This window comes from Lethenteron reissneri, chromosome 64 (genome assembly GCF_015708825.2).
Source record: "Lethenteron reissneri isolate LAM-NWPU_2019-01 chromosome 64, ASM1570882v1, whole genome shotgun sequence".
Taxonomy (NCBI): domain Eukaryota; kingdom Metazoa; phylum Chordata; class Hyperoartia; order Petromyzontiformes; family Petromyzontidae; genus Lethenteron; species Lethenteron reissneri.
In genome coordinates this window covers 10502582-10525831 of record NC_083842.1, presented here as the reverse complement: position 1 = coordinate 10525831, position 23250 = coordinate 10502582, and the positions used below count along the sequence as shown (strand labels likewise).

The window sequence follows — 23250 nt, the reverse complement described above, 5'->3', positions numbered from 1 at the left end:
GAAAGACAGAGAGCAGAGGTCGCAAACGGGTTTTGATTCCTTACCCGTACCCGGCCGCACCAGGGTCGCAAACGGGTACCCGTACCCGGCCGTACCCATACCCTACCCGTAGCCAGGTACGGGTATCGGGTACCCGATTGCGACCTCTGGGATGAAGCCACGTTGCAGGCGCGGGTGGGTTGATTCTATGAACTTGAATTGTGAGAAGAGACAAGACGTTGGGAAATGAGTGACAAACGGTGACTCACCAATGACTCACGGCCTACCCGTACCCGTAACCGGCCGCACCAGGGTCGCAAACGGCTACCCGTACCCGGCCGGGTACGGGTAGCCGGGTATCGGGTAGGGTACGGGTATCGGGTACCCGGTTGCGACCTCTGACAGAGAGAGCCGGACCGTTGAGGGGCCGGGTTCTCCCCAACCCTGACCCCAGGTGAAGGGTTGGGGGGTTCTTCCAGAGCCCTCTGGAAGGTTCCAGAAAGGGGGCGGTACCGGGGGCGGAGAGTCCCCTGCCAAACTACACGTCATTAGCGTGTAGTTTGGCTGGGAAGCGTGGTCAGTTAGCGAAGTGCTACAGATCCGTTCGCTAGCTAACACACACACACACAGCGAGCAGCCGAGATCAAGTAAGCCACACGTAACAACAGAACGCGATGTACAGCGAATTGTTTTATTAAACACGATTACTCCTAAACAGTGTGTAGGCCTCTGTCGTCATACACTACACACACACACCAATCTTACCAAAAATGAAATCCAGACCACAAAAAGACAATCTTATCTCTCTGCCTCTCCCTCGGCTAAAAAACATTCCACCCATCTGCGGAGATGAGCACTGTGGGAGCGCCATGGTGGCGAGATGTGAACTACCTCGCCTGGTACGCAGGAGGGCATGGGTTCGATCCTGACCCTGACGCCTGCTGTATATTTGGAGTTTGCGTGTGTCTCTCTCTCTCATCATCATCACGGTGGCTATGAGATGTTAACTACCTCGCCTGATACGCAGGAGGTTGTGGGTTCGATCCTGACCCTGACGCTTGCTGTATATTTGGAGTTTGCATGTCTCTCTCTCTCTCGCCATGGTCGTGTGGATTTTTAGTTTCCAGGTCCTCAGGTTTTTCCCTCCGGAATCAACATGCGTTTATTGTCGTTGGCTGCTATAAATGTCCACACGATGTTGATAATCCCACTTCGTTGAGCTATCATTTGTGATGGCCGAGGTCGCTTCTGAAAAACAGCTAAAATTTAAATAGTTGAATGTAGTCGATGGGTCTCTATGCATCTCTACATGTTTCAGAGTATTTGGCTGCTATAAATTTCCACATGACGATAACCCCCACCCCCTTCGTCGAGGCACCGTTTGTGGCCTGGTCGCTTTTTCAAAAGAGCCACGCAGCTCGGTTTAAACACAGCAACAGTTTGACGATCCGTTCACGGGCCGTCACGCGTCGTCGGAGAGCGCGGCACCGATGGCCCCACCGCTGTGGGCGCTTGGCGGTTCCGCGTGGGCGTGCGTACGCAGGTGGCGAATCAGGGTGCAGTGCTGGAAAAAGTCGAGGCCGCACTCCTCGCAGTGGTACGGCTTCTCGCCCGTGTGCACCCGCCGCTGGTGCACGATGAGGTTCGGCTTCATCATGAACCTGACGTCGCACAAGTCGCAGCGGTACGGCTTCTCGCCCGTGTGCACGCGCATGTGGACCTGCAGGTTCACTTTTTGCGAGAAGGCCCGCGTGCAAACCTTGCAAGAGTAGGGCTTCTCCTTCTCCCTCGCCGGCGATCCTCCGCCGCCGCCGCCGCCGCCGCAGGCAAGCCGTGGCGGGACGGACGGACGCGTAGTGGACAACCGTGGGGTCACGTGACCCGCGCGTCGCCACGCTTGAACGTGCGACGTTTCTCCCGACGACTGCGGCAACGCGCGTGGCCGGCGTTCCATGGCTGTGGCGGCCTCGTTCTGGAAGTCCGGGTGGGAGGGTCTTGCGACGACGCCGTCACCTGACGAGGGGAGGAACGGCGGTTATCTCTTGCAGCAAGTTAAGATTCGGCATCGGGGCCTTCGAGTTTCAAGCTCATTGATTAGGTGTAGCCCTGTGAGCCGTTCGGCTCTTGAATTGGGTGCAACCGCAACAAACAAAAAAACATGAACAAAAAAACATCTTAAAGTGAATATGTGACTGAGTGCAAACTGAAAATCCAAGAAAAGACGGCAAAATATTGCAGAAAAAAATCACCGTACACCAACGCTGTGTGCAAAAGTCCCAGTGGGATGCAAGTCAAACAACCAACAACAACAACCACAAGACAACTTAGATTAAGGCCATCAGTCTAACTCTGCACTACAACAAGCAAACATGGCCAAACAAATACACTTTTCGAAATCACCAAAATAAAGCCATGAACGCAATGAAACAGTCATCATAGGAACTGTGACGCCTGGCTCAAACTGAGGCGGCTTAAGTGAGCCGGCTCGCAGCCACACTGACCTTGAGCCCGTTCCCAGCTACGAATAGTTCGGGGGTAGGGGGGGGGAGGCAGGGGGGGGAGGAGTAGTGGGTCAGTGACCGGCGACGGTGTAGTACGGTCCAACGAACGGCAATGACCGACCGACACGACCGTGGCCGAGACCTTTCGTGAAGCGGTGGCTTGACAAACGGCCGGAGAACAATGCGATGCATTTCTTCGATAGATTTCTATTTAAAGCTTTCGTGACTGCAGGGATTCATCTTCTTGGTTCTTTCGGTAAAGTCGTCACGTAGAAGGGAAGTAATAAAATAATAAAAATAAAACATAATAAAATTTCGATTTAAAGCTTTCGTGACTGCAGGGATTCATCTTCTTGGTTCTTTCGGTAAAGTCGTCACGTAGAAGAGAAGTCATAAAATAATTAAAATAAAACATAATAAAACAATTCTCACGACGTTTCGGCCACAACGCAAGCAGCCGTCCTCACCTCTCGCTTGCATTGTGGCCAAAACGTCGTGAGAATTATTTAATAATGTTTTATTTGTATTATTTTATTACTTCCCTTCTACGTGACTTTACCGAAAGAACCAAGAAGATCCAAGAAGATGTATTCGATAGATTTTTCAATGGGGAGCGTTTACAGACGCCAGCGCGGCGACGCCCCAGCGGACTGCCGACAAGTGCCGCACCTTCGTGGGTCGCGGGCCTCTGAGCGCGGTCCGCCTGGCTCCACCTGGAGACCGCGGAGTCCTCGGCCGGGGTATGATGCTCCATCTCACGTGCACGAGTCCACACGATCGCCGCCACACCGCCGCCCCCTGCGTCAGCATCGGCGCACAAGCAGAACGGTTTGGGGAAACGTTCCCCGCGTCTGTCCCAGGAACGCTCAGTGACGCGACGACACCCTTAGTAATCCCACCGCGTCGGTTGGCCGGGTTTGCGGATCGCAGACAGCGGTGCGAGCGCCGTACACTTGCCGTGCCGTGTGCCGCTTTCTCCTGGCGAGCCAGGGTTTGGTTTGTTGTACCTCCGATTAGCACGGTTGGCTACGTACGGTGCGAAAGAATTTCAACGTGCGTACACGGCACCTCCTCATTGCTAATCTCTCACGATACATTGTAGTGACATAAAAAGGGAGGGGCTGCTGGGGGCTCTGGGACCCTGGGCGGGCCAGGCGCTTAAGCCTCTTGGCGCCAGGCGTTGGGTTCGCGGGTGGCCCAGGCGCTTAAGCCGCTTGGCGCCACCAACGGGGGGGGCTGTGTGTGCTCTGTGGGATATCTGGGGGCGCACACGGCCCCACCCCTCGTTGGGGACGAGGCATAAAAGCGGAGCTCCCTGGACGATCAGGGCCAGTTGTAGCTCAAGACCCAAGACCCAAGACCAGCCATCTGAGGACCCTGGGATGCTGTGAGAGCCAGTGGTGGGACTCTGGAACTCCCGACTCTACAACCTTGTGAGGGCGAGTTCCAGAGCGTAGCCAGAGTAGTGTATCTAGGCTGTGTAGCTAGGCTGTGTACCTGGGAGCTGTTACAGAGCATCAGGACTGTTGGCTTTGGAGTGTTGGAGTGTTGGATTGTAATAAAGAAGTTACCTCTACAAGTGTCTCCGGAACCCGTTACACAATGGCCACCCCCACAGCTTCGTTTGTCAAGATTTACCCGATCTAACATTTACGTGCAAATTTCATCACTTGCCCCGCCCACTGACCCTTGGGCTACACCCATCCCAAACCTTTATACTGGTAGGAACCTCCTGGTTCCACCAGCCCACAGGAGATTATTGTGTCCGTCCGTCGTGCAGGGAGGGGCTGGGTGGGGAGGGGCTGCGTGGGGAGGGTGGGGAGGGGCTGGGTGGGAGGGTGGGGAGGGGCTGGGTGGGGAGGGTGGGGAGGGGCTGGGTGGGGAGGGGCTGGGTGGGGAGGGGAGGGTGGGGAGGGGCTGGTTGGGGAGGGTGGGGCTGGGTGGGGGGTGGGAGGGGTGGGGCTGGGTGGGGAGGGGCTGGTCACCCCGTGGTGCCCTTATAAAACTCAACGTTTAACCTACTCACGCCGGCTTGTGCCCGCCCTCACAGTCGGCCATATTTGCGGAATACACCACGCCGCCGTTGACCCTGCAGGCCATTGACCGAGCAACCCAACGTTCCTACCAGCTCCCTCCGCAGGAGGAATGTGTTAACTCCTTGCCTTAGCAGCTCTCCCGCGATATTTCTCACCTGATGACGATTGCTTGTGTTGCGATCGAAACGTCGTGATATTGTTATTATTTTTATTATTTTTTATATCTACGTGGCTTTACCGAAATACCCAAAGAGTATAATTGTCTAGTTGTGTTTCTCCCCCTTGCGATGGGACTTTGTAGGATGAACGTTGAGACTTACAAGGGGCACGGGGTGACCAATGAGGTCTGAATTGGTCTGTAATCAGGTGGTAGGGCACTGATAAGGGGTTGACGGCTATGAAGTAGCCAAAGGAGGAATCCGATGAGCTCTTTATTGCGGAAACCAACCCTTCATGGTGGAAATTCTAACACGCTTCACAGCCATGACCGAGGCAGGATGGACAATAGGGGACAGTCCACAACATTCTTGGTTCCATATTCAGGAGACAACGATTTTTCCAATCGTATATAATTGGCGCTTATTCATTCAGGAAAGCCTCAGACAGAGAGGGAGCGAAAGAGGCCTTAGCGACGTGGTGGGGGGTGACCCCACACGTGTCCCCATACTTTACCGTGCGTGTCGCCCGAATGCGACGACGTGCAAGGCCTGTATTCCATCACGGCTTCGACCTCGTCCTGGAAGCCCGAGTGGGAAGGCGCTGCAGCAGTGAAGCCGCCACCTGATGACCGGGGGAGGAGATGGAGGGGGGGTGGGGAGGAAATATGATTGGTTCTTGCAGCAGGGCACAAGAGGGGCGGCTGAGATTCAGGCCGAGTATTCCTGGTAAGATTAAAAACCCAATAAGTATAACCCGTAAAAACAAAGTTTTTCACTATAAATCCTTTATATGCGTGGCGGCTAGAGTCCTCTCGTCCTCTGGCTTGAGATGGCCGCCACCTATGGGTCAGATGATTGCATTGCACCATTAAGCAATTGGTAATTAAATATAATATTTTGTCCTAAAAAGTGTAAAATTTTGGAAAAAAATTTTCACGAACATTCATTGTCACGCACAACGAGTCTGTGTGCAAAATGTCAGCTCGATTGGATCACGGGAAGTGGGTTAAAAAACGACCGAAATATTTGCACGGTCGTAAGCAAGCAAGCAAGTGAACTTAATATAATGGATTTTAAAATGTGTAATGTGAGGTTACATCCGGGTCGTTGACGGATCACAACTCGTCACGATGATTGGCTCTGCCAGTCCTGGTCCATAGCCAATGGGGAGATGAGTCAGGGGCGTGGCCCTGACGTGATGGGATGGTGACAGCTGCAAGTAGAGGATTGGTTCTGCTGGCTTTAGCCACAGCCAATGGGGAGACGAGTCAGGGGCGTGGTCCCGGGAGCCTACCGGTGGAGTCTGGAATATTCCATAGAGGCTAACCAGGATTGGTGGAAACGTACCACGTGACCCGGGTATTAAATAGGGGTGGAGACGAACGACACGTGGTCAGAACTGGAACAAACGGAGGGGTGAGGCCACGTGGGAGCGGGGTCCAGGCTGCCAAGTGGCTACGTGTCTCTCTCTCTCTATCCCTCTCACGCTGCCTGTCAGCAGCGTGGAGGAGTGTTGTAATGAAAAGCGAATAAAGACCGGATTCCAGAAGTCGCTTCAACGACCTTTATTACAAATGAATCGAAAAAGTTATAGCAGATGCGGGGGTAAAAAGTTGACCCAACAGGATTGTATGTCTTCTTGGTTCTTTCGGTAAAGTCACGTAGAAGGGAAGTAATAAAATAATAAAAATAAAACACAATAAAATAATTCTCACGACGTTTCGGCCACAACGCAAGCAGCCGTCCTCAGGTGAAGACCAGGTCTGTCGGGGAGACAGCGTCTGAATGAGCACCACCAGGCTTGGCAGCGTATATTTAAGCTGGGTTGGAGGGGGAAGGGCGCCTTGACAAAGGAATTTGCATATTTTGTTTTTTCTAAAGAAATTTGTTTACCTTTCCTATACTCATCCTATCGTCTGTTTGTACTGTTGTTGTTGTTGTTGTATCGTGCCCACGTGCCCACCTGCCCCTGCTGGGCATCTGTGATGAAGAGCTTGATAACGCATCGGATTCCTCCTCCAGTATAAATAACAAGTAAACCCGTAAAAACAAAGTTTTTCACTCTAAATCCTTTATATGCGTGGCGGCTAGAGTCCTCTCGTCCTCTGGCTTGAGATGGCTGCCACCTATTGGTCAGATGATTGTCTGCCAGTATTAAGAAATTGGTAATTAAATATTTAATTTGTTTTCCCTAAACAGTGTAAAAGTTTGGAAAAAAATTTTCACGAACATTAATTGTCTCGCACAACGAGTCTGTGTGCAAAATGTCAGCTCGATTGGATGACGGGAAGTGGGTTAAAAAACGACCGAAAGATTTGCACGGTCGTAAGCAAGCAAGCAAGCACGCAAGCACGCAAGCAAGCAAGCAAGCGAACTTAATATAAAGGATTTTAAAAAAATTCTGATTCTGAAGTCACAGCTCAAGTGAACCGGCTCAAAGTCACGAGGGGCGCCGTGGTGGCTAGGAGATGTTCACTCCCTCGCCCGGTATGCAGGAGGTCGTGGGTCCGATTCCGACCCCTGACGCCTGCTGCTGTATATGTGGAGTTAGCGTATCTCTCTTCCGCGCGGTCGCGTGGATCTTTCTCTGGGTCCTCCCGGGGTTTTTCCTCCTCCGCGTTTAGAATCAACATCGCACGCTTCGAGTGTTTGGGTGCTGCTATAAATGTCCACGCGAGGACGATAAAAGCCCACTCTATTGAGCTATCATCATTTTTGATAGCCAGGTTGCTGCTGAAAAAAGAGCTACATAGATTTCGATTTAAAGCTTTCGTGACTGCAGGGATTCGTCTTCTTGGTTCTTTCGGTAAAGTCACGTAGACGCTCCAAGCCTGGGGCGTGTCATTCAGACGCTGTCTCCCCGACAGACCTGTTCTTCACCTGAGGACGGCTGCTTGCGTTGTGGCCGAAACGTCGTGAGAATTGTATTTTATAACGTTTTCTTTTTATTATTTTATTATTTCCATTCTATGTGACTTTACCGAAAAAACCTAAGAATAAGAGCTACATAGGTTCGGTGGCAATTAAACTTTGCAAAATAAAAAAAGTAGCAAACAAAGTAGACTAACCGGGAGGGCGGCCGCGGATAATTCAAATGTATCTACTTTTCACGGTTCTCTCTGACAAAAACCACTAATATAGATAGATACAGGTTACGTTTTCAGTTCATCTGCAATCGCACGGTTTATTAAATGAAAACTCACAAACATAAATGATCGGAGAAATCACTCAAAATGAAGGACAGCTGACGATTTCGATTGCAACTTTTTCGATTTTAGAACGAACGCTAACGATCGATGCGCATGCTCAGTGATATCCCTACTCCCTCCCTTTGGTGCTGCTAATCCTGCACAATGCACGGGCATAATATGACTTTGAAACCCCCCCCGCCCACCTCCTACGCATTCCACAAGTAGTGACTAATCCCATATCTGCATTTCCCATAAATATGCTAAATCCCTCTTGATATGCAAATTATTTTGTCAAGGCGCTCTTCCCCCGCCAACCCAGCTTAAATATGCGCTGCCAAGCTTGGTGGTGTTTCATTCAGACTCTGTCTTCTCGAGAGCCCTGTTCTTCACCTGAGGACAGCTGCTTGCGTTGTGGCCGAAATGCCGTGAGAATTATTTTATTAGGTTTTATTTTTATCATTTTATTATTTCCTGTACATATGCCCGCGTGTTGGAACGTCTTTCGCACGCAATAACGGACACGGGAGTAGGCGAGCCAGCCACGCACGTCAACCGCTACCCTGTCGGAAATTCCAGCTCCACCCGGGCCAGCTGAGGGCTCAACCGGATCGATGGCGACGCGCAACAACCGCGAGCTACCGGCCTGCGACGTCACGGGGCGAGCGAGCGTTACCATCGGGCTGCTCCACTTTAACGAAATGAAGGCCGTGGCTGCAGTCCATGTCCAGGGTTGGGGTCACGGTCGGATCGTCTGGGGACAGGCAAGACACACGGCTGTGGCGTCAGTCATCGTCCGTGAGTTGCCCTCGAACGGGCTGATCCTGCAGGTAACCAAATACGGGGACTGCTCTACTTGCGAGCATTTGACCTGCGAACTTTCAGAGGCGGGAACAAACCAAGTCCGTATGTCCAGTTGCGACTGTTCGGACCGAGAGTCGTAAGTTCAACCGCTGCACAACAGATGGCGGTGATGGCATCTACATCTGCAGAACGTGAAGAACCAGTGGCACCTACATCTGCAGAACGTGAACAACCAGTGGCATCTACATCTGCAGAACGTGAACAACCAGTGGCATCTACATCTGCAGAACGTGAAGAACCAGTGGCATCTACATCTGCAGAACGTGCATAACCAGTGGCATCTACATCTCCAGAACGTGAAGAACCAGTGGCATCTACATCTGGAAAACGTGAAGAACCAGTGGCATCTACATCTGCAGAACGTGAATAACCAGTGGCATCTACATCTGCAGAACGTGAACACCCAGTGGCGTCTACATCTGCAGAACGTGAAGAACCAGTGGCATCTACATCTGGAGAACATGAAGAACCAGTGGCATCTACATCTGCAGAACGTGAATAACCAGTGGCATCTACATCTGCAGAACGTGAACACCCAGTGGCATCTACATCTGCAGAACGTGAAGAACCAGTGGCATCTACATCTACAGAACGTAAAGAACCAGTGGCATCTACATCTGCAGAACGTGAACACCCAGTGGCATCTACATCTGCAGAACGTGAAGAACCAGTGGCATCTACATCTGCAGAACGTGAAGAACCAGTGGCATCTACATCTGCAGAATGTGCAGAACCAGTGGCATCTACATCTGCAGAACGTGAATAACCAGTGGTATCTACATCTGCAGAACGTGAAGAACCAGTGGCATCTACATCTGCAGAACGTGAAGAACCAGTGGCATCTACATCTGCAGAATGTGAAGAACCAGTGGCGTCTACATCTGCAGAACGTGAAGAACCAGTGGCATCTACATCTGTAGAACGTGAAGAACCAGTGGCATCTATATCTGCAGAACGTGAAGAACCAGTAGCATCTACATCTGCAGAACGTGAACACCCAGTGGCGTCTACATCTGCAGAACGTGAAGAACCAGTGGCATCTACATCTGCAGAACGTGAAGAACCAGTGGCATCTACATCTGCAGAACATGAAGAACCAGTGGCATCTACATCTGTAGAACGTGAAGAACCATTGGCATCTACATCTGCAGAACGTGAAGAACCAGTGGCATCTACATCTGCAGAACGTAAAGAACCAGTGGCATCTACATCTGCTGAACGTGAACATCCAGTGGCATCTACATCTACAGAACGTGAAGAACCAGTGGCATCTACATCTGCAGAACATGAAGAACCAGTGGCATCTACATCTACAGAACGTGAAGAACCAGTGGCATCTACATCTGCAGAATGTGAACACCCAGTGGCATCTACATTTGCCGAACGTGAAGAACCAGTGGCATCTACATCTGCAGAACGTAAAGAACCAGTGGCATTTACATCTACAGAACGTGAAGAACCAGTGGAATCTACATCTGCAGAACGTAAAGAACCAGTGGCATCTACATCTGCCGAACGTGAACACCCAGTGGCATATACATCTGCGGAACGTGAAGAACCAGTGGCATCTACATCTGTAGAACGTGAAAAACCAGTGGCATATACATCTGTAGAACGTGAACACCCAGTGGCATCTACATCTGCAGTGGCATCTACATTTGAACCAGAGCTCTCTGGGAATAACACGGGGGGGGGACTGGGGACTGCGGGAAAGCGGCCCCCCCCCTGCCCCCCCCCGCCCCCCCGCCCCCCCCGCCCCCCCCCGCCCCCCCCCCCTCCCCGGGACTGCCGAGGGCTCGCACTACCGCGGGGAGACTCCGCTTTGATCCGATGCACGGCGAGGCTTGAGTCCGAGTCGACGTCCAGAGTCGTCTCGGTCAACGCCGGCTCATCTGAGATGAGAGAGGGGGACACGCACACAGCGACTTGAGGCACGCGGGTAGCATCTAGAAGCATCCGCCAGCATGCCGATGCCGCGTGCGACGCTACCGCCGAGGCGGCCGCACGACCGCCTGTTCCTACCCGCGCGACGTTAGTTCCCTCTTATTCTTAGGTTGTTTCGGTAAAGTCACGTAGGTAAAAAATTAAAATGAATAAACGTAAAAAAAATTAACCCGTAAAAACTAAGTTTTTCACTATAAATCCTTTACATGCGTGGCATCGGTTTTATTTTATTATTCATTTCTGTTTTTCTTGAGTAAGAGTTTTATTTTGATCACATTGGTATTTTAAATTAAATATGACATTTTTTTTTTCCTAAAAAGTGGAAAATTTTGGAAAAAATTTTTTTTACGAAAGTAAATTGTCACGCACAACGAGTCTGTGTGCAAAATGTCAGCTCGATTGGATCACGGGAAGTGGGTTAAAAAACGACCGAAAGATTGGCACGGTCGTAAGCGCGCAAGCAAGCAAGCGAGTGAACTTAATATAAAGGATTTAAAAATAAATACCCTCTACGGGGAGGAATTACACCTATCTGTTAAGAGTTTTTAACAGACAACGAGACAAGAAGTCACAGCTTCTCGAGACGCTGGCCTTCCTCAAGAGATGCCGAAATAACAAGGTAATACCCATCGCTTTATATAAACAAGGACTGTTTTCTTGGAATTTCTCTCACTTGATACAGCTATCGTGCTGTGACGGTTCCACCTGAAGACGGAAGCTTGTGTTGCCTCCGAAACGTCGTGATTTTTATTTTTATTTTATTTTACTTTTATTAATTTGAATTTTTTACCTATGTGACTTTACCGAAAAAACCTAAGAATATGAATCCTTGCAGTCACGAAAGCTTCAAATCTAGAGTTAGTTCCCTCCGCTCGATCGCGTTACGCCCGAATCGAAATCCGCGTTATCTGTCGTCTGGTCGAACACCATATGAGACGAGGCTCTAAAGAAAGCTGTCTCTGGTGTGGACCAATCAGTTTCAAAGACAATGCACAAATTATCAGAGTATTGTTTTCTATTTGCATTTGACTGCAAGTATTGTGGTTAATGTAAGCATGTTTCCTTGCAAAAGGTGTCAGTTTTGTTGCCAGAAAAAAGGGGAAAAACCCCTATTAGTATATTTTGGTACTGGCAAAGGAGGTCCCATGACATAAGAGGGGTTGGCGGGGAAGGGGGGGGGGTTGGGAGGCGGGGGGGTACAGGCTGTCTAGGCGAAGAGATGCAGAGAGATTGGAAGGCCCAATTCTCCTCCGTCAACCCCACTGGGGCATCTCACTTCCGACTTCTACCTCACTCTGTTTGCCACCACGATCCAGTCCATTGGTCCATCTCGTCCGCAGCGTTAGGCCGCCGCGCTGGCATTGGACATCTCGCTCGTCTGAATATTGGGGGCTTCTTTTATTTGTAAATACGTTATTTGCGGCTGGGTCAGTATTGACCCCGTCTGCGCGCCAAAGATGACGACACTCGGCCGTCGGCTGGAAAGATGGCGAAATAAATCCAAACTTATTCAAGCGTCAGCGGATCTCTCCCACATCCCTGGCACCCACCGACCTCTCTATTTGGCACACTGCGGTGGCGAGATGTTAACTACCTCGCCTGGTATACAGGAGGTCGTGGGTTAGATCCCGACCCTGACGCCTGCTGTATATTTGGAGTCTGCGTGTCTCTCTCATCATCACGGTGGCTGGGAGATGTTAACTACCTCGCCTGGTATACAGGAGGTCGTGGGTTCGATCGCAACCATGACGACGCCTGCTGCTGTATATTTGGAGTCTGCGTGTCTCTCTCATCATCGCGGTGGCTGGGAGATGTTAAATCCCTCACCTGGTATACAGGCGGTCACGGGTTCCATCCCGACCCTGATGATGCCTGCTGCATTTTTCGAGTTTGCGTGTATTCCGCGGGTTCTCCGGTTTTTGACCTCCGCATTTAGAATCAACATCGCGCGTTTAGAGTTGCTGGCTGCTGTAACATTTCCACGTGATAAGCCACTTCGTTGAGTTATCATTCGTGGCCAGGTCGCTTCTGAATTAGAGCCCAATGGCCCTTACCTGGTAAAATATAAATAGTTCAGTTCGTAGTTTAGTCTATATTTAAAAAGCGAGCGAAGCGCCGATTACCGTTTTCCATAAGATGACTCGTCTCTGTCGCCATCAAGTTTTCCGCGCCGGGCGCACCCGCGGACGAGGGAGAAGCCGCCGCGTATTTCCGATCGTCCGCGTCCCCCAGCCTCCGCGCAGACAGCAGCAGCTCCCGGCTCAGGCCGCTGAACAGAGCGAGCAGCACGTCCACCAGCCCTCCCAGCGTCACGTCGCCAGGGTAGGCGGCGGCCGCGTCATCGTGGTGGGTCTCGTCGCCCCGCAGGGCCTTCACCACCTGCCGCAGCACGGCGTAGAAGCCGAAGGGCAGGCGGTCGCGCGCCGCGGCCAGCAGCTCGGCCCGCACGAGGCCGTCCCCGACGCAGGCGCGCAGGACCCCGTAGTCCCGGATGCCCAGCTCCGAGTCCATGGCCCTGGCCACCTCCTGGTTCACGCCCTGCGCCTCCAGCCACGCCGGGAAGTCGTCCGTCAGCTCCGGCAGCACCGGGGCGGCCACCGCACACGCCATGCTGGCGGGGACGGCGTAGAAACGGACCGCGAAATTTAGGGAAAAATGGACACTGATTTGACGTTCAAGAATTATTATGATTATCTGGAAATCTCTTAGTTTGTTACGTGTGTAGCAACAACCCACACGGCAGTCTTCAACTGATACAAGTCTTTATTTCCCGCGGCACGAGACACACACACGCGCCTTCAAAGATTCCCGTCACTCCAAGCATCCCGAACTCCCTCGCTTCCACCCCCCCTCCCCCCTCGAGCCCCTTTCTCGATTGTTCGTTGACCTCCCGCCTTCCCTCTGACCAAATACCTTCCAACTTTTCCTAACGGATTCCCAACTCATCCCCTCCCCTGTCAATCATCCTCCGTTTCCCATTTTGTATTTCTCCCAACCAATTCCCTTCAAATTCCCTGCCTCTGACCTACCGATCCCCTTTTTCAGGCGCCGTTAAGTAGCTTCATTTCATTTATTTCATTTATTAGGTATAGCCCTGTAACATCGCTGTCAAACCGATTCGCTTTACCCCGTATTCTTATACAGAAAAATAGAGTTTTCAGGTCCATACGACGTACAGCCATTTCAATACGGGTATTTTGTTGTCTATTTTGACAGTTATGCAATTAACGAAAATGAATGACTGAAATACTTCTAAACGACCGTATCCACTTTTCGATTTAAAGCTTTCGTGACTGCAGAAATTCATATTCTTTGGGTCTTTCGGTAAAGCCACGTAGATAGAACAAATAATAAATAATAAAAATAATAACAACATCACGACGTTTTGATCGACCACTCCGTCCTATCGTCTCCACCATTAGCTCACCCACCTACAAACTGGCCCGATTTATGCCTGCGACGTTGCATCCATTCACTGCTTAGTCCGCCTCAGCTGTACTTAACTCAGCTCACTTCTTCTTGGTTCTTTCGGTAAAGTCACGTAGAAGGGAAATAATACAATAATAAAAATAAAACATGATAAGATACAATTCTCACGACGTTTCGGCCACAACGCAAGCAGCCGTCCTCAGGCGAAGAACAGGTCTGTCGGAAAGACATCGTCTGAATGAAACACCACCAGGCTTGGCAGCGTATATTTAAGCTGGGTTGGTATCTTCAATTAAGGACATCTCACTATCTCCAGGTGATTTGCTTGTCAGTTTCGATGTTCTATCTTTGTTTATCAAAGTTCCTGTGCCTGGCACCATTGCAAATCATTTAAGATTTGGCCCAACAAGGAATGTTGATGTACCGGCCCTGGTGAGACACTGCCTCACCAACAATTACTTCACCTGGAATGGAACATTCTACAAACAAGTGGAAGGTACCAAAACGGGTTCTCCCTTATCTCCAGTTGTAGTCAATGTTTTCATGGAGAAATTTGAGACAGACGCCATCCAGGCATCCACCCTACGTCCTTCCTTGTGGAAGAGGTACGTGGATGACACGTTCGTCATCTGGCCACATGGCCTACCAGCTCTGGACCAATTCTTCAACCACATCAATTCCATACACGCAGCCATCAAATTCACCATGGAGGTGGAAAAGGTCACCATTCTTGGATGTTTTAATTGAAAAGAGACCTGATGGTTCAATGGGACACTGTCTACAGGAAAGCCACCCATACGGATGCCTACCTCAAACCTGACTCCCACCACCATCCATCCCAGAAGAATTCCCTTATCAAAACTCTACACCATAGAGCTCGTTGCATTTCCAACCATCACCACCTAGCCAGTGGGTGAGTGGGTGGGTGAGTGGGTGAGTGGGTGAGTGGGTGAGTAGGTGAGTGTGTGGATGGGCGAGCAGGTGAGTGTGTGGATGGGCGAGCAGGTGAGTGTGTGGATGGGCGAGCAGGTGTGTGGATGGGCGAGTAGGTGAGTGTGTGGATGGGCGAGTAGGTGAGTGCGTGGATGGGTGAGTAGGTGAGTGTGTGGATTGGTGAGTAGGTGAGTGTGTGGCTGGGTGAGTAGGTGAGTGTGTGGATTGGTGAGTAGGTGAGTGTGTGGATGGGTGAGTAGGTGAGTGTGTGGATGGGTGAGTAGGTGAGTGCGTGGATGGGCGAGTAGGTGAGTGCGTGGATGGGCGAGTAGGTGTGTGGATGGGTGAGTAGGTGAGTGTGTGGATGGGTGATTAGGTGAGTGTGTGGATGGGTGAGTAGGTGAGTGTGTGGATGGGTGAGCAGGTGAGTGTGTGGATGGGTGAGTAGGTGAGTGTGTGGATGGGTGAGTAGGTGAGTGTGTGGATGGGTGAGTAGGCGAGTGAGTCGATGGGTGAGTAGGCGAGTGTGTGGATGGGTGAGTAGGTGAGTGTGTGGATAGGCGAGTGAGTCGATGGGTGAGTAGGTGTGTGGATGGGTGAGTAGGTGAGTGTGTGGATGGGTGAGTAGGTGAGTGTGTGGATGGGTGAGTAGGTGAGTGTGTGGATGGGTGAGTAGGCGAGTGTGTGGATGGGTGAGTAGGTGAGTGTGTGGATGGGTGAGTAGGTGAGTGTGTGGATGGGTGAGTAGGCGAGTGAGTCGATGGGTGAGTAGGCGAGTGTGTGGATGGGTGAGTAGGTGAGTGTGTGGATAGGCGAGTGAGTCGATGGGTGAGTAGGTGTGTGGATGGGTGAGTAGGTGAGTGTGTGGATGGGTGAGTAGGTGAGTGTGTGGATGGGTGAGTAGGCGAGTGTGTGGATGGGCGAGTAGGTGAGTGTGTGGATAGGCGAGTGAGTCGATGGGTGAGTAGGTGTGTGGATGGGTGAGTAGGTGAGTGTGTGGATGGGTGAGTAGGTGAGTGTGTGGATGGGTGAGTAGGTGAGTGTGTGGATGGGTGAGTAGGTGAGTGTGTGGATGGGTGAGTAGGTGAGTGTGTGGATGGGTGAGTAGGTGAGTGTGTGGATGGGTGAGTAGGCGAGTGTGTGGATGGGTGAGTAGGCGAGTGTGTGGATGGGTGAGTAGGCGAGTGTGTGGATGGGTGAGCAGGCGAGTGTGTGGATGGGTGAGCAGGTGAGTGTGTGGATGGGTGAGTAGGTGAGTGTGTGGATGGGTGAGTAGGTGAGTGTGTGGATGGTTGAGTAGGTGAGTGTGTGGATGGGTGAGTAGGTGAGTGTGTGGATGGGCGAGTAGGTGAGTGTGTGGATGGGTGAGTAGGCGAGTGTGTGGATGGGTGAGTAGGCGAGTGTGTGGATGGGTGAGTAGGCGAGTGTGTGGATGGGTGAGCAGGCGAGTGTGTGGATGGGCGAGTAGGTGAGTGTGTGGATGGGTGAGCAGGTGAGTGTGTGGATGGGTGAGTAGGTGAGTGTGTGGATGGGTGTGGGGATGTGTGGAGGGTGTGAGTAGGGAGTGTGGATGGTGAGTAGGCGAGGTGTGGGTGAGTAGGTGAGTGTGTGGATGGGTGAGTAGGTGAGTGTGTGGATGGGTGAGTAGGTGAGTGTGTGGATGGGTGAGTAGGTGAGTGGTGGATGGGCGAGTAGGTGTGTGGATGGGTGAGTAGGTGAGTGTGTGGATGGGTGAGTAGGTGAGTGTGTGGATGGGTGAGTAGGTGAGTGTGTGGATGGGCGAGTAGGTGAGTGTGTAGATGGGTGAGTAGGTGAGTGTGTGGATGGATGAGTAGGTGAGTGTGGATGGGTGAGTAGGTGAGTGTGTGGATGGGTGAGTAGGCGAGTGTGTGGATGGGTGAGTGGGTGAGTAGGTGAGTGTGTGGATGGGTGAGTAGGTGAGTGAGTCGATGGGTGCGTGTGTTGTTGTGACCTGCATTGTCAATGTGGTTGAACAGTGTCTTGTACACCTCCTCACCACCTCCACCACCTCACTCCCTCACCTCACCTCACCTCCTCACCACCACCATCTCCTCACCACCTCACCTCACCACCTCCACCTCCACCTCACCACCACCTCCACCTCACCACCTCACCTCCTCACCACCTCACCTCCTTACCACCTCCACCTCACCTCACCACCTCCACCTCACCTCCTCACCACCACCTCCACCACCTCACCACCTCACCACCTCACCTCCTCCACCACCTCACCACCACCACCTCCACCTCACCACCTCACCCTCACCACCACCACCTCACCCTCACCACCACCACCTCACCCTCACCACCTCACCACCTCACCACCTCCACATCACCACCCGACACCACCTCCACCTCCTCACCACCACCTCACCTCACCTCCTCACCACCTCCACCTCACCCTCACCATCACCACCACCACCTCACCCTCACCACCACCTCACCCTCACCACCTCACCACCTCACCCTCACCACCTCTTCCTCACCTCACCACCTCACCACCACCACCTCCACCACCTCACCTCCTCCTCCTCACCACCTCACCACCTCACCTCACCACCTCACCCTCACCACCTCACCCTCACCTTCACCACCTCCACCACCTCACCACCTCACCACCACCTCACCCTCACCACCACCACCACCTCCACCTCCACCTCACCCTCCCCACCTCCACCTCACCCTCACCTCCTCACCACCACCACCTCACCCTCACCTCCTCACCACCACCACCACCACCTCACCCTCACCACCTCACCCTCACCACCTCACCACCTCACCACCACCACCTCACCCTCCCCACCACCACCACCACCTCACCCTCACCACCACCACCACCACCACCTCACCCTCACCACCACCACCTCACCCTCACCACCTCACCACCTCACCACCACCACCTCACCCTCACCACCACCACCACCACCACCTCACCCTCACCTCCTCACCTCCTCCTCACCTCCTCCACCTCACCACCTCACCCTCACCTCACCACCTCACCCTCACCTCACCACCTCACCCTCACCACCTCACCCTCACCACCTCCACCACCTCCACCACCTCCACCTCACCTCCTCACCACCTCCACCTCCTCACCACCACCACCTCCACCTCCACCTCACCCTCACCCTCACCACCTCACCCTCACCACCTCACCCTCACCACCTCCACCTCACCCTCACCACCACTACCACCTCACCCTCACCACCTCACCCTCACCACCTCACCCTCACCACCACCACCTCACCCTCACCACCTCACCGTCACCACCTCACCCTCACCACCTCACCCTCACCACCTCCACCTCACCACCTCCACCTCCTCACCACCTCACCCTCACCACCTCACCACCTCCTCACCCTCACCACCTCACCCTCACCACCACCACCTCACCACCACCACCACCTCACCCTCACCACCTCACCCCCTCACCACCACCACCTCCACCACCTCACCTCCTCACCACCTCACCCTCACCACCTCACCCTCACCACCCTCACCACCCTCACCACCTCCACCTCACCACCACCACCACCACCACCTCCACCTCACCACCTCACCCTCACCACCTCCACCTCACCACCTCACCCTCACCACCTCCACCTCCTCACCACCTCACCACCTCACCCTCACCACCTCACCACCTCCACCTCACCCTCACCACCTCACCCTCACCACCTCCACCTCACCCTCACCACCACCACCACCTCACCCTCACCACCTCACCCTCACCACCTCACCCTCACCACCACCACCTCACCCTCACCACCTCACCGTCACCACCTCACCCTCACCACCTCACCCTCACCACCTCCACACCACCTCACCCTCACCACCTCACCACCTCCTCACCCTCACCACCTCACCCTCACCACCACCACCTCACCACCACCACCACCTCACCCTCACCACCTCACCTCCTCACCACCACCACCTCCACCACCTCACCTCCTCACCACCTCACCCTCACCACCTCACCCTCACCACCCTCACCACCCTCACCACCTCCACCTCACCACCACCACCACCACCACCTCCACCTCACCACCCTCACCCTCACCACCTCCACCTCACCACCTCACCCTCACCACCTCCACCTCCTCACCACCTCACCACCTCACCCTCACCACCTCACCACCTCCACCTCACCCTCACCACCTCACCCTCACCTCCTCACCCTCACCACCCTCACCACCCTCACCACCTCCACCACCCTCACCACCACACCCTCACCACCTCACCCTCACCACCACCTCCACCTCACCTCACCCTCACCACCTCACCTCCTCACCCTCACCACCTCACCCTCACCACCCTCACCACCCTCACCACCTCCACCACCCTCACCACCCTCACCACCCTCACCACCTCACCCTCACCACCACCTCCACCTCACCCTCACCACCTCACCCTCACCACCTCACCCTCACCACCTCCACCACCTCCACCACCTCCACCTCACCTCCTCGCCACCTCCACCACCACCACCACCACCTCACCACCTCCACCTCCTCACCACCACCACCTCCACCTCCACCTCACCCTCACCCTCACCACCTCACCCTCACCACCTCCACCTCACCCTCACCACCTCACCCTCACCCACCACCACCTCACCCTCACCACCTCACCCTCACCACCTCACCCTCACCACCACCACCACCTCACCCTCACCACCTCACCCTCACCACCTCACCCTCACCACCTCACCCTCACCACCTCCACCTCACCACCTCCACCTCCTCACCACCTCACCCTCACCCTCACCACCTCACCACCACCTCCACCTCACCCTCACCACCTCACCACCTCCTCACCCTCACCACCTCACCCTCACCACCACCACCTCACCACCACCACCACCACCTCACCCTCACCACCTCACCTCCTCACCACCACCACCTCCACCACCTCACCTCCTCACCACCTCACCCTCACCACCTCACCCTCACCACCCTCACCACCTCCACCTCACCACCACCACCACCACCACCTCCACCTCACCACCTCACCCTCACCACCTCCACCTCACCACCTCACCCTCACCACCTCCACCTCCTCACCACCTCACCACCTCACCCTCACCTCACCTCACAACCTCACCACCTCCACCTCACCCTCACCACCTCACCCTCACCTCCTCACCCTCACCACCCTCACCACCCTCACCACCTCCACCACCCTCACCACCACACCCTCACCACCTCACCCTCACCACCACCTCCACCTCGCCTCACCCTCACCACCTCACCTCCTCACCCTCACCGCCCTCACCACCCTCACCACCTCCACCACCCTCACCACCCTCACCACCCTCACCACCACACCCTCACCACCACCTCCACCTCACCCTCACCACCTCACCCTCACCACCTCACCCTCACCACCTCCACCTCACCCTCACCACCTCACCCTCACCACCACCACCACCTCACCCTCACCACCTCCACCACCCTCACCACCCTCACCACCTCACCCTCACCACCTCACCCTCACCACCCTCACCACCTCCACCACCCTCACCACCCTCACCACCTCCACCACCCTCACCACCCTCACCACCTCCACCACCCTCAACACCTCCACCTCACCCTCACCACCACCTCACCCTCACCACCTCACCCTCACCACCCTCACCTCCTCACCCTCACCCTCACCACCTCCACCTCACCCTCACCTCCTCACCCTCACCACCCTCACCCTCACCACCTCCACCCCCTCACCCTCACCACCTCACCCTCACCACCTCACCACCACCACCACCCTCACCACCCTCACCCTCACCACCACCTCCACCTCACCCTCACCACCTCACCCTCACCACCTCACCACCACCACCTCCACCTCACCCTCACCACCTCACCCTCACCACCTCACCACCACCACCACCCTCACCACCCTCACCCTCACCACCACCTCCACCTCACCCTCACCCTCACCACCTCACCCTCACCACCTCACCACCACCACCTCCACCTCACCCTCACCACCACCCCCACCACCACCACCACCTCACCCTCACCACCCTCACCACCCTCACCACCCTCACCTCCTCACCACCCTCACCACCCTCACCACCTTCACCACCCTCACCACCCTCACCACCTCCACCACCCTCACCACCCTCACCACCTTCACCACCTCCACCACCCTCACCACCCTCACCACCTTCACCACCCTCACCACCCTCACCACCTCCACCACCCTCACCACCCTCACCACCACCACCTCCACCACCCTCACCACCCTCACCTCCTCACCACCCTCACCACCCTCACCACCTCCACCACCCTCACCACCCTCACCACCACCACCTCCACACCCTCACCACCCTCACCACCTCACCCTCACCACCACCACCACCCTCACCACCCTCACCACCTCCACCACCCTCACCACCTCCACCACCCTCACCACCCTCACCACCCTCACCTCCTCACCACCCTCACCACCCTCACCACCCTCACCACCTCCACCTCACCACCTCACCCTCACCACCTCCACCTCACCTCCTCACCACCTCCACCTCACCACCACCTCCACCTCACCACCTCACCCTCACCACCTCCACCTCACCACCTCACCCTCACCACCTCCACCTCACCACCTCACCCTCACCACCTCCACCACCCTCACCACCTCACCCTCACCACCTCCACCACCCTCACCACCTCCACCTCACCACCTCACCCTCACCACCTCCACCTCACCACCTCACCCTCACCACCTCCACCTCACCACCTCACCCTCACCTCTTCTGTGAGTCGCCCTCGCCTCTGCCGAGTGCACGCGCAAGGGACCGCGCGCATTTGACTCACTCGGCGGAGGGGCGGGTGGAGGGCGGCGAAAGGGTCCGCGGTGAAGTTGCGCAACTCAGACGGTGACCCGAGTCAACAAAGGGAACGCGTCGTTTCCACTAACGAAAGCGAGCCGCGCTGGGACGATGATACAATAGAATTGGGATTATGCAATAATCGATTAATGATTCTTGGATTTATTTACGAGTTATTGTTCAAGAGGGTCTCGCCATGTACTTACGGAGCATCTAAACAAGAAATACATTTAAAGGAAAGCTCTGTCTACCCGCCCCCCCCCAAAAAAATATGCTTCAAATCGTCTACTTGGTTCTTTCGGTAAAGTCACGTAGAAGGGAAATAATAAAATAATAAAAATAAAACATAATAAAATAATTCTCACGACGTTTCGGCCACAACGCAAGCAGCCGTCCTCAGGTGAAGAACAGGTCTGTCGGAAAGACAGAGTCTTTTTTCAGACTCTGTCTTCTCCATTCTACGTGACTTTATCGAAAGAACCAAGAGCATTGGAACCTCCTTTGCCAGTAGCAAAATATGATAATTGTTTTTTTACCCTTTTAGATTAATAATAGGGGGGGTTTTTCCCCCTTTTTCCTGGCAACAAAACCGACACTTTTTTTTGACAATTTATTTATTTAAAAGTTAAACTCGTTTATTTTCTTGGTTCTTTCGGTAAAGTCACGTAGAAGGGAAATAATAAAATAATAAAAATAAAACATAATAAAATAATTCTCACGACGTTTCGGCCACAACGCAAGCAGCCGTCCTCAGGTGAAGACCAGGTCTGTCGGGGAGACAGCGTCTGAATGAGCACCACCATGCTTGGCAGCGTATATTTAAGCTGGGTTGGAGTGGGAAGGGCGCCTTGACAAAGGAATTTACATATCAACAGAGGAATTTAGCATAATTATGGGAAATGCAGATATGGGATTAGTCACTACTTGTGGAATGCTTAAAATCGCTTTAAACTATTGTCATTGTAGTGCGTATTTAATGTGGCGCTGCACTCTGATGTTGTAGGAGAAAACATTTATTACAAAGTCTATTTAATTAAGTAGAACGTGTTGTCTATATTTATTTAAAGTTGGGCATTTTGATGTGACGTCACATTTCTCACCCCACCCCCCCGTCACACATCGTCACACATGTCTGACCCCCCCCCCCTAGGTGCGTGACGTCATTTATGTAGGCCCCTAATAGAATTAGAATTATGCAATTTAACAGAATAATGTTTATTTTTAAATCCTTTATATTAAGTTAACTTGCTTGCTTGCGTGCTTGCTTACTTGCTTACGACCGTGCAAATCTTTCGGTCGTTTTTTAACCCACTTCCCGTGATCCAATCGAGCTGACATTTTCCACACAGACTCGTTGTGCGTGAC

General features: G+C 53.6%; 1 protein-coding gene across 1 annotated transcript; it reads right to left on the bottom strand.

Annotated features, from left to right (window-relative positions):
* Positions 1 to 709: 709 nt before the first annotated feature.
* LOC133359187 (zinc finger and SCAN domain-containing protein 22-like) lies at positions 710 to 21831 on the bottom strand. Its single transcript, XM_061577608.1, has 7 exons — positions 21806 to 21831; positions 12794 to 13281; positions 10529 to 10618; positions 8539 to 8616; positions 5189 to 5296; positions 3150 to 3278; positions 710 to 1992 (listed from the first exon to the last, which is right to left on the bottom strand). The coding sequence occupies exons 2-7, from the start codon at positions 13278 to 13280 to the stop codon at positions 1442 to 1444; spliced, it is 1443 nt and encodes a 480-aa protein (XP_061433592.1). The 5' UTR covers position 13281; positions 21806 to 21831; the 3' UTR covers positions 710 to 1441.
* Positions 21832 to 23250: the final 1419 nt, after the last annotated feature.